This window comes from Mercenaria mercenaria, chromosome 8 (genome assembly GCF_021730395.1).
Source record: "Mercenaria mercenaria strain notata chromosome 8, MADL_Memer_1, whole genome shotgun sequence".
Lineage (NCBI taxonomy): Eukaryota > Metazoa > Mollusca > Bivalvia > Venerida > Veneridae > Mercenaria > Mercenaria mercenaria.
The window spans coordinates 69,464,724-69,482,816 of record NC_069368.1 but is presented as its reverse complement, the minus strand read 5'-3'; the positions used below and the strand labels follow the sequence as shown (position 1 = coordinate 69,482,816).

The 18,093-nt window shown below is 33.4% G+C and overlaps 2 protein-coding genes across 2 annotated transcripts in view; one reads left to right on the top strand and one right to left on the bottom strand.

Annotated features, from left to right (window-relative positions):
- The window catches only part of LOC123566136 (protein FAM81A-like), a 40,159-nt gene that overhangs the window by 16,871 nt on the left and 5,195 nt on the right, over nt 1-18,093 (bottom strand). The gene's annotated exons all lie outside the window — the stretch shown is intronic.
- On the top strand, nt 8,067-18,077 carry LOC123566135 (protein FAM81A-like). The gene is made up of 8 exons (XM_045360008.2): nt 8,067-8,528; nt 10,843-11,062; nt 11,915-12,067; nt 12,671-12,763; nt 14,066-14,314; nt 15,796-16,038; nt 16,461-16,571; nt 17,398-18,077. Exons 2-8 carry the CDS (start codon nt 10,850-10,852, stop codon nt 17,677-17,679), a joined length of 1,344 nt encoding a protein of 447 aa, XP_045215943.1. The 5' UTR covers nt 8,067-8,528; nt 10,843-10,849; the 3' UTR covers nt 17,680-18,077.

The following is an 18,093-nucleotide window of genomic DNA, read 5'->3' as shown; positions in this document are numbered from 1 at the left end:
AGGTGGAAACAATGTACCAGTCTAAAATGGTGTATACAAATGAGCCTGCCTAATAAAACTCTTGTATCATTTAATCTTTTCAAGCCTGGAATTCCCAAGTTTTCAGCAAATGAAAATTTTCACTCAAATCATTTTTATAAGGTGAATGTTACTTCAACATATTTTAACAAGAGCTTCGAACAGAATGCCTCTTGATGCATTCAGTAATTGCACAAGGAACAGAAATTATATGCTCACTGTAAACAAAAGTTCTACCATTCTGGTTTAATCTGACCTTGACCTTTATCCTAACAAGAGATTACAAAGTGATCTTGGTGCCATCCACTGAGCCATTTTTGAATGTTCCAAATTTCAAGACTAGCTCAAGGTCAAAATCAAGGTCAAATTTCATTTCAGTATATGTGGTCCATATTTGAAAGCTGTGGCTTGAGAAATGTGAAAGTAGGTCACTAGATCAATATCAAGGTCAAAGTTTATTTCAGTAGACAGAAATATGCATGTGCTTCAAATTGTAGGCTGTAGCTTGAGAAATGTGAAAGTAGGTAGTAGGTAAAAATCAATGTCAAGTTTCAATTCAGAACACACAAATATGCATATGGTCCAAATTAGAAGCCTGTACCTTCAAAAATGTGAAAGTAGGTCACTAGGTCAATTTCAAGGTCAAAATGTTTTTTGGTACACAAAACTATGTATGTGGTCCAAATCTGAAGGCTGTAGCTTGAGAAATGTGAAAGTAGGTCACTAGGTCAAGGTCAACTCATGTCAAGGTTCATCTTGCCACTCAAAACCATACATGTAGTCAAAATTTAAATGTAGGTTACTGACAAGAAGATTTTAAAAGCTTTTCCCGATATAAGTCTATATGAACCATGTGACCCCCAGGGCGGGGCCATATTTGACCCTAGGGGAATGATTTGAACAAACTTGGTAGAGAATCACTAGATGATGCTACATTACAAATATCAAAGCCCTAGTCTTTGTGGTTTGAAAAAGAAGATTTTCAAAGTTTTTCCCTATATTAAGTCTATGTAAACCATGTGACCCCCGAGGCGGGGCCATATTTGACCCTAGGGGGATAATTTGAACAATCTTAGTAGAAACCCACTAGATGATGTCACATACAAAATATCAAAGCCCTAGGCCCTGTGGTTTTGGACAAGAGGTTTTTCAATGTTTTTCCCTATATAAGTCTATATAAACCATGTGACCCCCGGGGTGGGGCCATATTAGACCCCAGGGCAATAATTTGAATCATCTTGGAAGAGGACCACTAGATGATGCTTCATACTAAATATCAAAGCCCCAGGCTCTGTGGTTTTAGACAAGAAGATTAGAAATGGTTTTAACTGTACCTGGCCAATGTGACCTTGACCTTTGACCTAATGACCTCAAAATCAATAGGAGTCATCTGCTGATCATGACCAACCTAACTATCAATTTTCCTGACACTAGGCCCAAGCGTTCTTGAGTTACTGCCCAGAAACCATTTTACTGTTCCTGGTCAATGTGACCTTGATCTTTGACATACTGACCTCAAAATCAATAGGGGTCATCTGCTGGTCATGACCAACTTCTCTATCAACTTTTGTGACCCTAGGCCTATGTGTTCTTGAGTTATCATCCGGAAACCGTTTAACTGTTTAGGGTCACTGTGACCTTGACCTTTAACATATTGACCTCAAAATCAATAGAGGTCATCTGCTTGTCATGACCAACCTCCCTATCAACTTTCATGATCCTAGGCCCAAACGTTCTTGAGTTATCATCCGGAAACCGTTTTACTATTCATGGTCACTGTGACCTTGACCTTTGACATACAGACCTCATAATCAATAGGGGTCATCTGCTGGTGATGACCAACCTCCCTATCAACTTTCATGATCCTAGGCCCAAGCGTTCTTGAGTTATCATCTGGAAACGGGTTGGTCTACATTCCGACCGACCGACCGACATCTGCAAAACAATATACCCCACCTTCTTCGAAGGGGGGCATTAATATCCCAATTTTTCACATCACATTTAATAAAGTAAAATAAATCATATAATTACAAACTACTGTCTCTGTTTCTGTTGACAATTTTGATCAATACAAAATTCTGAGGTATAAATAATTCAAAGATTTCAAAACAACCAGCATCATAGTCAAAACAAATACAGGACACAAGAGAATTACAGTCAATATTCACTTAACTGACATAACTGGTTACATGGTTGAGTTATGGGATTGTTGCATGTTTATTGCTTATAATTACATAATGGCACCTAAGTTACTTCATACCAATAAAACAGCCCACTAATTGAATATAATTATGAATATTTACACTGTTGTTTTATCACATAATGGAACTGTTCTCCAGGGCTGTTACAACTTAATACTATCTGCCCAACCACAGCTAGAAAATACATTAGAAAATTGTGCATGCTTCCAGGCTTTAAATCTTATGTTAAAAACAGATGATAAAGCTGTTCAGATAGATGTTGCACAATTACATGGTTAGAACAAGAGCACCGCCTACGGGTCCCATCACTTGACCAAGAAACGCAAATTTTCTAAGTACAGAAAGGGCCATAATTCTGACAAAATGCATATCAGAGTTATCATTCTTGGCCTACACAGTCAACTAATGATGATAAACAAGTGTACAAAGTTTCAAAGCTGTATCTTAACCAATGCTGACAAAGACACCGGCGATCAAGTGACGATAATACCTCGTAGATTTTTTTCAAAATTCAGACGAGGTAAAAATACTACTTTTAACATGAACTTTTACAGCCAGAGTCATAAAGGGGGGTTTAATCAAAAACAATGGATTCAGTAAAACTTTCTACTATGTTTATCAATATTCAAACCTTTGGAGAAAACAATAATCAGAAACAGGATTCAACAGGACCTTAACATATTTTATGTTCATAACAGAAAATGTCGCAGCCACAATTTAAACAAAAGCATTATGGACCTTTAAATACTGATAGAAGGATTAACTGATCCACAACAAAAAAAAGATGAACTTGACCTTGAAATGACAGGATCCAAAGTTCTTCTGTTATTGTTAACATTTGTACCAAGTAATAAAAGTTGTTTTGAAAATCACTTCAGGGGTTAAAATGATATACTGGGGACATAGTCTATCTGACCTCTGATACTACTTTATGACCTCGACCTTTAACTTTTACATTCAGTGCATTGTTAAACTCATTATAGCCAACAATTGTGCTAAGTTATTTGAAAATAACCCATTATAATCACATTTTTACTGCTAGACTACATTTGATAGCTTTTCCACTACATATTTTTGTACTTCCTATGCATACTGGTAACTGAATCTCTTTGTTGTTTTTTTATGATTTCTAATAAATTAAGATATCAAAATAAAACTGACATAAATTTATATGCATGCCCCTTTCAACTGAGTTGTTCAGGTTTCAATCCAAGTCTACATAAATGAAAACGAAGAGAAACAAACCCTCTAAAAGAAAAACATATATATTTCTATGTATTTGCAATAATGACCCTGTCTTAAAATGTTTTAATGTTTGCTACATGTCCACCATATCCATAATTCAATCTATTTAAGGTTTAGGAGTATATCACCAAAACACAGAAATATTTTATAAACGAACAACATCGTTACCAATATTTTACCTGACCATTACATGTTCTGCCGTACTGTCCCGTACTGAAAATATTCTGAAAAAGTTGTCCCCCTTTGAAAATGAATGCCATTTGTAAAGAAATAAAAATAAACAATCGCTGAAAACTGTGTTCCACCTAGTTATGTGAAATTTCAACACTCGCACGCTATTACAAATGCATCAAAACAAACATGTGTAACAGTTCCTTGAAAATGGTGAGTTTTTAAAAGCGCTTGACTGTCTGGAAGTGGGGCCTGTTCAAACAGTTCTTTTTTCGGAATTTAATGCTTATATCAGTATACTGACACTTGTTTTGTAGAGTAATATAAGTAATATACACGCTATCATTACAAAAACAACAAAACAAGTGTCAGTATACTAATATAAACATTGAATTCCGAAAAAATAGACTGCCTAAATGGGACCCACTTCCGGGCAGTCAAGCGCCTTCAAAAACTCACCATTTTCAAAGAACTGTTACACATGTTAGTTTTGGTTCATTTGCAATCGCATGCGAGTGTTGAAATTTCACATGATTAAGTGGAACACAGTTTTCAGCAATTGTTTATTTTTATTTCTTTACAAATGGCATTCATTTTCAAAGGGGGACAACTTTTTCAGAATATTTTCAGTACGGGACAGTACGGCAGAACATGTAATGGTTAAGTAAAATATTGGTAACGATGTTATTCGTTTATAAAATATTTCTGTGTTTTGGTGATATACTCCTAAACCTTAAGCAACAACTGTAAAGAAATGAATAAAATTACTTTATGAAATCAATATGATCCATCTTTTACAAAAGAGAATATTGATCATAAAATGATCAACATCTTCAACAATTCACCTGTTCAGTACATATTTTATCATATTTGCCCATACTGTCCTGTACTGTTCCATACTACTTGAACTTATTCTCACAAAGTTGTCCCCCTTTAAAAAAGAATACCACTTGTAAAAAAATAACAATAAACAATTTTCAAAATTGCTGACCTAGTTATGTAGAATTTCAATGAAAATGCATCAAAACAAAGATGTGTATAACATCCCAAACCAAAATACAAGCATGCGGCAAACTTGTGAGAAGTTTGCAATAAGCTTTAAGATTGCAGTCATGTAATATAATGCTTGCAGATGCTCACATAGAAATTAAGTTTGCGGGTAAGTCTTGCTTCGCAAGCTTGCAGCGGGCATCCTGCGATCTTAATACTATTTAAAATTGCGACTAGCTTGCGATCCTGTAACCTTTTTACAACTCTTTCGGTTCATTGATACGTATAAAAGGTAATACATTTAACCAATTATTAATTTTTTTAGGTCAAAATAACGTTGTTTTAAAAAATATTGTCCCTGATTTTTATCTACTGATCACTAAAAATAACGTTTCATTGAAAGTGCCAAAGTTTTATAAACTGTGCTGTTGGCCAAATTAAAGGAAAAACATAATATTATACAACTTTTAGATTAATGCCACCTTGAATAGGTTGACGAAGATACTAGTCATTGATATGCAAGGTTGCAAGCTTGCGCGATCATAACAAAGTTGCGAGAGACTCACAAGTGTCTTTTTGTCCACACTCATATAAGCTTGCTTAAGCTTTCAAGATTGCGCAAGCTTGAAATCTTGTTATGATTGTGCAAACTTGCAAGGTCGCAATTAAGACCGCTAGGGTTCCAATCGCAAGCGTGCATAACCTTACAAGCTTGAAAGATTTTAAATAGGTTGCAGGAAGCACATGAATTAGTTTGCGCAAGCTTAAATGATGGTTGCAATGGTTCCAATTGCAATCTTGCTGCATGCTGAAACAAGTTTGCTACACACTTGTTAAGACTGCAACTGCAATCTTGCTGCACGCTGAAACATGTTGTAGCACACTTGTTAAGATTGCAACTGCAATCTTGCTGCTGCCTTAATGCAAGCTTAATTAAGCTTGCCATTTTGTTTTAGGATTTCTCTGAAACTGATGTTTCTAAAGACATTGGACTGGAGTGTGGCACCTTCATGCAGTTTTTTTTTCCAAAATTCAAGGCATATTTCAATCAATTGTTTTATAGAACAATAGACATGTTTTACACTCTGTCAATTTTCATGTAAAACAACTCCTTCTTTCTATGATTTGGTGATGTTCATTTTTTTCTGTAAGATATGGACCAAATTGTTGATAATGTAGACAGGAAGTAGAATGAACCAGCTCACCTACAGTCATCTGGAATGTATCAAAGAAAACACCAACAAGTCTCTTAGATCAAAGTGTTTTAAAGCTTTTATTGTGACCATACCCTGTAAATTGATATTCTGAAACAAATAAATACTTCTTTTCCATTTAAAGCACACACACTTCTCCAGCACTGTAATTTTGTGTTTCATCAGCAATGACTAATTTATGAACAGTGCAAATTACATCTTCAAAACAGGCAACTCAATTTCCTGTAATATATCTGTAACCATTGTATGTTTCACAATTTCTGAAATGTGAAATTAAATTTACATATTTAATGACAATATAATTTGAAAAAAAACAGCTTCTTCAAAAATAGTTTACACATAAATATTCAAAATAGTAAAGTAACTGGTCAAGAACTAAAAATATGAAATTGGCATTAGGATGCTACCAGTATGCTGTATTGAAAGTTCAAGAATGAAGACTGACACTAGCCAGAAAATGACTACAGTGAAGTTATTATTGTACATGGAGGGCTAATTGTCGTGGATTTAATGGCTGCCTTGACCATCAAATTCAAATCCCTATGAACAAATAATATTTGATCAATGCATGTATGGCTGACTGTTACATGGCTGGACAACCGAAACTGTACTACGTTTTATCCAAATGTCCACTGTAAATATGGTGGATATTACATAAATATTGCATTCTTGAGAGGGTGATATGAAAAATGTTCACCTGGAGATACATGAGTATCGACCGAGGCATCAGCATCATCTTTGAAGGGGTGAACATTTTTTCTGTCACTCTCTCAGGAATGCAACATTTATTTTATTATACTGAAAACATATAAACGTCAAAATATTTACTGGAAATTCAACATGCGTTGAAAAATAATTAAAAAATAGATTATGAATAGGCAATAAAATATAGACAGTAGGCATCTTGACTAAAGAACACTCCGAAATTGTGGCGAATTTGCTGTAAGACTTGTTTTCAAGCAATTTGATTTGTTTAGCTGAAATGTTTACATATTGATAAACCCTTTATCATTTTTGTAGTTATGTGCGTATTGCAGCATTGCATCAGTGATGAAACCAACAGCAGTAACATTGGAAAACTTTTCAGATGACTACCCCGTATTCTTATATGCTATTTCAGTTAGACTGTTAATATAGCTAATGACAATAATGTAGCTATTAACAAAGCACACATAATAACAAACACAAGATGCCATTTACCACTTCACTGTAAGAATTTCTTTTAAAACACTGACTCTTGGTCGTGATAACTAAACATTAACATATTTCAAAACATACCAACAATGGCAAACAGAATATGTGTATGTATGCAAACTTTTTATTTACACTATGGAAATGGCAATTTATAAGAAACTTAAAAAAAATGATAGATGCTGTCAGACAATCAGGCCAAGAATCATGAAAAATACATTAGTTCAAATTATGCACGTAAACTGTGCACGTGCAAACTTAAATGTCAGATCTTGTTTGCCAACATTTTTTATTGATTGCACAGTTTGACCATTGGTCTAAATAAGATACAGATCTGATTTAATTGGAGCAAGATCACTTGCTAAATCCCCCCAGCAAAGATGGCAAATTCGGTATCCATGTCAGCACTGTAGTTCAGATGTATTAGCGCAAATGATAATCTTTTTTTTTGTAAAGTATAAAGTTCTCAAATTCACGTCCCGAAGAAACACGGTTTGAAAAGCACTACTTTCATTACTAGACACAAAGTTATACAGTTTGAGCCATAAAGGGAGGTCATCAAAAACAAAATAAAACCTTCTATAATAATTATTTTTTATGTTAAACCTTTGACAAATGATAGAGAAAGTAATTACTGAAACTAGGATTTAACAAGAAATTAATATCTTTTTTGTTCAAAACAAAAAATGTGGCAACCACATTATAAACAAAGGCATTATGAGCCTTTAAGCGGGCAGACTGTGTTACTCCCTTTGCTGGCTCTATCGAGTTTGACTGTACTGTATATTATGAAAACAGCAGTCTGAGTAATAGTGCAATTAAATCTTTCAAAATTTGATGGATTCGATAACCTGTCATTGCATGTCAAAATCAGGTAAAATTTTAATAATAGCAGTCAATTCAGAAGATTAGAAGGCGGTATTAGCCTCCGATAAAACGTTTGAAATTCCAGTTCATAAACATAATAACCTAATGAAATTACATTCAAAATTCAAACATTAAAAGCGGCATTTAAGCAACACCATCAGAATATTAAAGCAATGGAAAAATTGATTCTTTGAAAAGGATTTTAATATATGAACTATCAATTTCAATGTATTTACTTGTTATAAACGGCACACTGAGTGGCTTTGTATTGATTGAATACCCGAAAATAAGGTGTTCCTATATCATACAAACATATAAAGTTTGGCTTTTGAATTGGCATCAATAGTTTAATATGTCTTAGGGATAAAATATATAAACAAATTTCTTAATCTGAAAATTTGTGATGAAAAATGTGGTTGGAGATTAATTAGAAAACTGAAATTTTGTGGCATCTTATTATTATTTCTGCCGTGTGAAATTAAATTCAGTATTACAATAAGGAATATAGTATACTGATTTTTGTGAAAGGAAGTTTTTTACAAAATCGTAATATTAATTGCATAAAAGATTATTTGTTTACGTGCGACAATATTATGTCGAGATTCTTGTGTTGATGAACTCAAATCAGATGGTGAGCTACAGCTACTATATCTTACAGTCCACAAATTTCATATTTTTGTAAACTGGATAGAAAAATTCAACATATTTACATAATTATGTACTGATTTATGATTATGAACAAAGTCCATGGTTTCTGCCCATTTTTTTAGCTCTCAGTGCATAACTATTAAATTATGAATTGATGTGATTCTAGTTGTGTCTTTAATACAGAGGAATAAGGTTGTTTAATTAACGCTCAAAATTTCAACACTAATGCTGAAAGCCAGTGTAGGAATTAAGGGAAAAAATATAGAAATAATAATTAAAAAGAAAAGATTTTTCCCCAATTTATCTACTGTTTGATCCTGGTCTTATCTGTATCACAGTTTTTTTTTCCATTGCAACTTTATTTTGCAGGATCTATATCTAACCTATATTTCAAAAGTCTCCAAGGGTGGTTGTAGTATCTTGTTGATTTTTTAAATTATCTTCAATAATGTCAATTTTACGGCCAACCATTTTATAACAAATTTAAAGTCAGTTTAAAAAAAAAAAAAAAAAAATAAGAAATTTTACATTTTACTTTTATGCTAAGATAATCTGAAAGTTGTGCAAATTAACTCAGACTTGAACAGTAACAAAAATGTCTGAAATTTACAATGAAAAATACCAGATCAAAATCTTTTTTTTTTAATGACAAATTTAAAAGCAATAAAAATGTTTTGAAAATTAAAATTAAAATCCTTTCATCGTCCTTGGGTTCTTAAGACTGATGTATAACACCAACTGTATTGTCTCACATTTAATGAGAAAACACAGAATCCATGTTACAGAAATAGTCAATCAAAGCCTAGATGGAATTTGCCAAAACTATAAACCTAATGCAACAAACAGTACAGCTCTGGTAATGAAAACAATATTCAATCAGCTACTGCACCTTTAAGTACAGATGACTTTTGACAATATAAGTTTTCTTGTACACTATTTTGGTACAGCTGCTAATGCTGCTAATGACATTCCATAGCAACCAGGTACCGCAGAAATCAGGTCCAGAAAATACATACACAAATAGAAATTGCTGATTAGCATTTAAAATGGGTTTCAGGAGTGCCAATGCAGACCTTTAAAAAAATTGTTCAAAGTATCATTTGTTTAACAAAGTCACAAATCTTTAGAATGCTGGTCATACACAGCAAGACAGATAACTTAAAGACAGATCACCCTTTTTATCATCAACATATTGATTATTTGTAAAATATAGGAAATTTAGGTTTCCTTTTAAATCTAAAGTGTGTGTTTATTTTTCGAAATACAGGAATTGGTTTAGAGTTTGATACTGAATTATATAAGAGATGACTAATATAATGGTACAGAATGATATGTATAATATATATATATTCTTTATGTGAAAGCAAAGCATTTAGAAGTGAAGAACAGTTAAGTCAATATTTAGCTTGCATACAGACCACTGTGCAATAGATGTAGAACTTTCAAAATGAAATATTCTATTAGTCTAGTGTAAATAAGAAACATAAATAAATCCAGTTGTATCAAAATGTTTTATTACAATCATTGCTGAATGTTGTTTTATTATTTTCGTTTTTTTTCCCGTCCAAATTTCAATGAAGACAGACTATAAGTTGTAAAATATCTTGTTTGAGAAAATGATATCAGTTATGTATGGTTAACAAAACTAGAATTCTTAGTGTATCTTAAACTCTGCAAACTTAATACACTAAAATTCAGTATTCTATAATAGTACTACAGATACCGGTTAAAATAATTAAATAAGATGATAAATTTAAAAAAAAAAAAAAACTTTTTTATTTTCATTTAAAACTTTTACCAAATTTTTTTTTCTCTAACAATACAGTTTTTTCAATATTCTTAAAATTCTTTAGACAAGAAATATTACTTTGTTCAATTTACTGATATGACTGACAATTTTATCTTGGTAACACAACTTGTTTTGGAGACTACTTCCTGTTAATACATTACAAGTGTGCTCTAGGAATTGAAATAACAGTACAAATTCAACCCCAGTACTTTCCAACAAATCCAAAACATTTCTCAAACCTGACCGACCACATTTAAAACCAACATAAACAAATAAGCAAACAAATAAACAAAATTCTGTAAGGAATTTTTCTGAACCACCAGTTTGTGTTAAATATAAATCTGGGTTTTCACTCCTGCAGAGGAAAAATATATTACATTTTCTAATAAACTCTGGACCAGCCTCAGATTTTAAACTTATCTTATTTTTCTCTGATAACACATTATAGAAGAAAACATGTCACACAGTCTTAAAAACTAATGTTTTGTCCATATTGTGCGCATTTTAGTGCAAAAATGAGCTACAGAACTGTAAACAATAGAGTGTTTGGACAGCCTCAAGGAAAAGCCTCCCTAAAACAAGACTTTACTGCAATTCAAGTGGAAGACCCCCATGGGCAGGATGTCCCAGGATCCCCTCAACAGGTGACAGTGTCAAGACGACAGGTTCAAAGGTCACCTCAGCAGAATGGCACTGGCAGGAAGATTGATGACCTGGTTGCTAGACAGGTATCTTTATATTTTCATATTTTTTCCCCCATAAAATCTGAATTTGGGATTATGTTACCTATCAAAAAAAATCCAAAATAACTAAACATAGCCCTTGTCTGTTTGACAAACACATTCTCATAGACAACTTGTAGGTGCAAGTACCTGTTTCAATTGTTTTGCTTGTTAAACTTGCTTTTGAGTAGCTCCCAAACCTCCCCATCCAATATCTCTCTTATAATAGGAATAACACATTGTCCACAATTCATCAGAATTTTGAAAACCTTGTTTAATAAATGTGAAAACTTCTGAAAAGTTTCATATCAATCTCTTCAGCAGTTACATAGTCACCAACGAACATAATATATCACTATTGGATATCATAATTTTCCATTAACAAGGAGCTGCATTTTCCAAATGCAAAATCATGCCCCTGGGTGTATGACCAAAGATGTTGTTCATTGTCTGAGGTTTTAAGTTTAAAGGTGAAGATCATAATGAAGGTCAAGGTCATCTATATAATTATAGGCCAGTCTGTAGGTCTTACCACAAGGTTTGTTGAGTGTGAGTATGAACTAAATCCGGTCGTTAATGTGGGCTGTTGGTGAAATGGTAAAATCTGGTTTGTACAGACAAAAGGAAGGACAGAGTATGAACTAAATCAAGTCATTAATGTGGGCTGTATGGTAAAGTCTGGTTCGTACAGACGGACTGACAAAAAGACAGTTTAATCGCTAAATGCCCTAGGGCATAATAAAAATTTTGTTTATAAACAGGTCATCAACTAATCAATCACGACTTACAATGCAATAATTAATCAGTACATGGCTAGTTAGATACATTTTTACCTACTTTTCATGTACAATTATACAGGATCAATTGTTAAGCCACCAGATGCAAGTGTCAGCACGTCAAAATGAGATCGCCGACCATCTGAAGAACCAGAATGATGCCCTCAACCAGGCACTACTTAAACAGATCCTTAACAACAAGGACAACATGATGGCCAACCTTGCACATCAACAGGTAAGCATTCTATATCGTTCATACATACATCATCCATTGAAGTTAAGAGCACTGCTGTGTATAGCGAAAAAAGCTCAATGTTATGTGCCTATTTAGTTTGAAAATCATAGGCTAAAGTGTTTTGTAGTTATTGATCAGAAACTAAATCAGAAAGTAGGCTCAATTGTGTACCACATTTTTGTCCAGTACACAAAACAATTGTCAGTATAATGATACATACATTGAATTCTGGAAAAGGACTGCATAAAGGGGCTACACTTTTGGACAGTTTAATGCCTTTAAAAACCCACCATTTTCAAAGAACTGTGTCATGTCTTCATTTTGATGCATTTGCAATGATATCCCAGTGTTGAAATTTCACATAACCAGGTGGAACATAGTTTTTAGCAATTGTTCATTCTTATTTCTTTTCAAATAGCATTTTGTTTTAAAGGGGGATAACTTTTTAAGTATCCATCAAACAGGTCAGTACGGCAGAACATGCAATGGTAAGGTAGAGTGTTAGTAAAAAGATGTTACAATCGTTTATCAAATATAGCTGTGGTTTGGTGATATTCTCCTAAACCATTTATTACAAGGGATTTGTATTTCATTGTTTTTCAGGCAGCAGAATGGGATGATCACACCAGGGAGCTTCTACAACAGCACGTCAAATACATGGTAGCCATTATACAGAGACTTAACACAGATATAGAGGTAGCCATTTCTGTTTTTTATTCTAAATTAAAGTTTCAATACGAAATGTAATAATCAAGCTAGTGCTGCCGCTGAAGGTGATTAATATCCTCAGATGCAGCTTTTATACAGTGAAGGTTGAAAGTTGTGCCTATGACCTTTGACCTAAAAATATGACAATGATCTTAAACCTAATATTGATCTGGGTTCCACTCTATGCATGTCTCTAAATGTGGTTAACCTGTAATGTGAGCTGTTATGTTGTTTCAACGAGAAAAGTCAGAAGTCCAGCACCAACTAGATCTAACAAGACCTTTGACAGCGGGACCCGTGTCCTGTGTAGACAACCTGTTTCTTTTACTTTTAGTTTATACTAATTTATTTTAGGTCGATTGTGAAAAAGTTCTACACCTTATATTAATCACTCTTGGCACCTCATTCCTGATGGAATCCATCACCACGAGGGTATGAGAGAAGAGGCCAGTTTCCCTTTTAATGCTGAGTGCAAAGCAAGGGAGCTACTGGTATGACGTGACTTGGGATCAAACCCACGACCTCCCACACTCGAAGCGGAAACTCTAACACTAGGCTACCGAGGCAGTTATCGAGTCCTGTTTCTTTTGAGGAAATAACCTCTGCCAAATAAATAAAATGCATGTCAAAGTTTTAGCCTAGACACGATCTTATATGATATTTGGCTCCTAAATGTGACGTTGCCCTCTGAGTTAAGGACTTGGTATCAGCATGCGACTCTCCATCTCAATGAGGCAAACCTTTATGCCAAAGAAAGACAAGACTGCTCCATGCCTGTCAATGTTATGGTCTGGGCAGGCTCTAATAAGATATTTGACCCCTAAGTGTAACTTTAACTTTGAGAAAGAGACCTTGGGTTTGCACACAAAACTCTATCTCACTGAAGATAACATTTTAAAAATAAGACTGCCCCATGTATATCAAAGTTATGACATGGACAAGCTCTAAAATGACATTGACTTTGAAGACAGGGACTTTGGGTTTGTGTGGCACTCTGTGTAATAGAAATAGAGTTTTTTATATACTGTGAAATCATTTACCGGTAATTAAGTTTTGCTTAAACAACAATTTTGTGGGGATATGAATCAGTGGATGATAAAATGAATGGTAATTTTGTTGCAAGACATTATGGGAGAAGATTTTCATTCAGATTTCTTTTAAAGATTTAGGCTTTTTATTCTACAAGCATTATACATTTTTTGCAATTAGTAGATTTGTGCTTATGTAGATACATATGAATTAATACTACCGGTATACATATATTTACTCATTTTTCGCATGATTTTATAGAGTATATTGGCTGAGCTGCATGGTCGAGACATTGCTGTGATTGGAACAAATAAAGCTGTAAACAAACTAGAGGTTCATCATGTTACCATGTTACAAGATTTACGCGGCCGTATCGCACGATGTGATGGTGCCATCTCCAAACACACCAAGGATATAGTATTGTTGATGGAAGAGATACGTCGACTGGAGCAGGCGCTGCAGCTCACTCGTGAAAAACTTTCCGGGGATATACACCGTTTAGAGGCAGAGGTAATTTTTGTTTTCAGTTTGATTGTATTTTTTCCTTATTTCCTAATGTTAAACTTTCCAAAAAATACTTTAAACATTATTGCTATCTTTGCCATTACTGGTACCTAGCGTGAAATAAGACATTTCTTTATAATCTAAGGTTCATAACTGCAGCAATCTCAGCCGATTCATGAACTTGTCTAGATCTTCAAGGTATATACAGTACGTGTAACTGATCAAGAAATGTGGTTTTTTACTGTCTAAACAATGAGTAATACTTTTATTTCAACTACTGGTAAATCAAGGGCCGTTACTCCTATGTTTCTTGAGAAATCTTGTCAGTTAAAAAGATCTTCTTACCAACTATTCTAGTAAAGTTTCATGAAGATTGCTTACAAAATATGGCCTTTAATATGATTACTTTAAAGATGTTGATGGATTTAAAACAATGAGCAAAAAGGATAATCAAAATATGGGCTTAAAATGTGTTTAAATCATTGTACCGAACACAAAGCAAAGGTGTAGTAAAATACATACAATGGTATAAGAAATCACACTATTAACACCATAAGAAACTGAAGTCTTGATGTAGGACTCCAAAAACATTGAAACTTGCCCTTTCATTTCTAAATACAGACAAAAAATGTATTTAAGCCAAAATGCGTTCTAGATAAAACAAAACACTGTTTCAAATCCAAAAGCATTTTTTGAATATACAACAGTCAAAACAATGTCATTTAACCTGAAGTAGATTGTATGGTATCTATATTGAGTAAAATGAAAAATAATACAAAAAGTATACCATATAACAGATAAAAAAAAGATCAAGTAGTTTTACATACAAACACTTCAATATTGAAAAAAAATAGACTAATTAATGAGAAATTCATTCTTTACCCCTTCTAAGATTTCACTTCACATTATTTCAGCTTTTCAAACCTGCACACATCAATGTTCAGTTAACAAGCATTACAAAATAACAAACTGAGAAACTGGCAATTAATTTAAATAAATAAAAAACTTTATGACTTATATACCTAATCTAGACTATCAATATGTTGTCAGCTAAACTAGGGGGTAGTGACTGTGTCAAAACTAACCTGTTATTTGAGACCACTCTGCACTAGAGACCAACAGATTCTGAACTATCCATTGCCAGTGTACATATATTAAACTATGAATAAATACCGCATGAATGCTCAATATAGACTACGGTATACATTATATTTATACTTTTATATAAGCTTTTTTTCTGGAGTGCATCTAACTTCAATTTCATGACCTTTCAAGAGGAGTTCAGATCTTAGACTAGATATTAGACTCTTCTGGAATGCTATGAGACCACCACTACCTTTTCCCAGGATTATTTTTTCCTAGGACTCCAACTCCTCACTGACTGAACCTAAGCTTTCTTCATTAATATAACCTATATCAAGAATGACCATAATCTTGTACAAAATTTCAAAATCTGATTAATCTAAACTTTGGAATGTTTATTTCAGGTGATTTCAATGACTGGGGAACTTGAGAGACAGCATACTGCTCAGCGTTCAGAGCTTACACATCTCCGTAGTGATGCCCTCCATCGAATCAACATGCTTGAAGACAAACAGCGTGCAAACATGGCTGAGTTTAGAGATGCTTTAGATGGAAACCAGTCTAACACTGACCATTATTTGGAACGTATGGAGGCAAAGTTCAAAGCTATGATTGATAAAGCCACTTCCAGCTGGGGTGATCTGATGGTAAATATGATTTAGTAAAACTTAAAATCATTTTTCTACAAAGTTCAACACCTTTTTTTCTACTGTCTCATTTCAGTGTCAAGTTCCCAGACAAGCAGATAAGTACATGATGTCTGTACTGTCTCATTTCAGGGTCAAATACTGTCTCATTTAAAGGTCAAGTTCACAGACAAGTAAAGAAGTACATGATGTGTGTACTGTCTCATTTCAAGGTCAAAATCACAGACAAGTTGAGAAGCACATGATGTCTATACTGTCTCATTTCAGGGTCAAGTTTACAGACAAGTATAGAAGTACAATCATGATGTCTCAGGGTCAAGTTCACAAACAAGTAGAGCAGTACATGTCTGTTCTATCTCATTTCAGGTTCAAGTTTACAAATAAGTTGAAAAGTACATGATGTGTGCACTGTCTCATTTCAGGGTCAAGTTGACAGACAAATAGAGCAGTACATGATGTCCATACTGTCTCGTCTGAACAAGTTAGAAGAACAGATGGCACTAGATAAAAACAGAGTTAAAGACATACAACATGTAAGTTTATACAAACCTGTTTTTGAGACATAAATGGTAAACTGACCCAGTCATGTGAAGATTTTGAAAGAGGTAGGATTCAGTTAGTTCTGTAGATTTCACATTTGATAAAAGGGAAGTAACTGTGCAATGTCATTGATTCAGATAATGTTAAATAAAGCTTGTAATTGACAAAATTAATGGAAATTGTAATCATTTTTTCAAACATTGGAAATCTATGACTGTGTAAAGTTATCAAAACAGCAACCTTACTATCTTTCTAAGGATGAAATATGATATCAAAAAGTTTGACATGTTAAATAATTCCAAATAGGCAGATCTCTAATGATGGATGAATATCTCAAAAACAAGCACACAGACTTATAGTTTACCATGATATAAATCATTATGTTTATTTACGACTGTGAGGAGTTTCATTAAAATCTACATTATAGAAAAATTTCCATTCTGGAAAATTGTGTGAAAGTTTTCAAAACAGTCTAGCAAAAAATCAAGCAAACAATCCAACTTCTTTTTGCCAAATTTTCTAACAAGTATGTTCTGGAGTTTGGAAAAATCAGGGTTTTATCAAATTCTACATTGTAGAAAACTTTCTATTCAAATATGCAGAACTACCTTACTAATAAAATCCACATATACAATCCAATGCAGGTGCTATTTATATATAAACAACATGAAGCAACAGTTTCCTTATCATCATGTAAACATCCATTTAATATAAGAAATTCAAGTTTATTCTTTTATCTTTACAAGTTATTAACTGATCGTTTATGGAGTCTATATAAATTTGGTACATTAATTTTAATACGCATTATATCTTTTACAGAACATTGAAAATCAAGTTCTGGCCACAATTCAGGAATCTTTGTCATACAATGATGCAGAATTAGCCAGAGCCAAACTGGAGTTTAGAAATGGATTTACAGAATTACAAGAAAGCCTTTCAAATATGAAACACGTAGTTGAAGGGCGTAGAAAACTCATGGGAAACCAAATGAATAGAGAGATTGGACAGGTTAAAAAGGCATTATACATGGAGCAGCCAAATTATCAGCAGGAAGGAAAAACGGTTATATTCAGAAATGTAGATAAATCTAATGAGTGGTAGCAATGTCTACTTTTGTGTGTGTACAATTATTAAAAGTTAAGCTTGTGTACTAAGGAGTCAGGTTAAGGTGGCATAAAATGCTTTGTGATGCACCCTTAATAATTATATTAATGATATCTGAAGGAAGAAGATACATGTACCAGTGTATTTAGAAATGTGGATAAAACTAACCATGGTATTAAGCAACATCTATGTTTACTTGTGTGCAAAAACATTTATAAAACTTTAATTAATCTAAGTAAATCAAGCATTTCAGTGACCTTATTTGCAAACAGATTTTAATCATGTAATGAGAATCATAGTTTATAAAGTCTGAACTGATCAAAGGTGCTCAATCACATTTTTAATATATTTTTAAGAGATTTATTTAAGGAATAAAAGGACCCACTTCACAGTAATTACTCCCCTTTATTA

What these genes read in the sequence shown, in the direction of transcription:
- LOC123566135 (XM_045360008.2), top strand. Translation starts at nt 10,850, where the DNA reads ATGAGCTACAGAACTGTAAACAATAGAGTGTTTGGACAGCCTCAAGGA. An exon ending in ATGACCTGGTTGCTAGACAG is followed by an intron (nt 11,063 to 11,914) that starts GTATCTTTATAT and finishes ACAATTATACAG; the next exon opens with GATCAATTGTTAAGCCACCA. An exon ending in GACTTAACACAGATATAGAG is followed by an intron (nt 12,764 to 14,065) that starts GTAGCCATTTCT and finishes ATGATTTTATAG; the next exon opens with AGTATATTGGCTGAGCTGCA.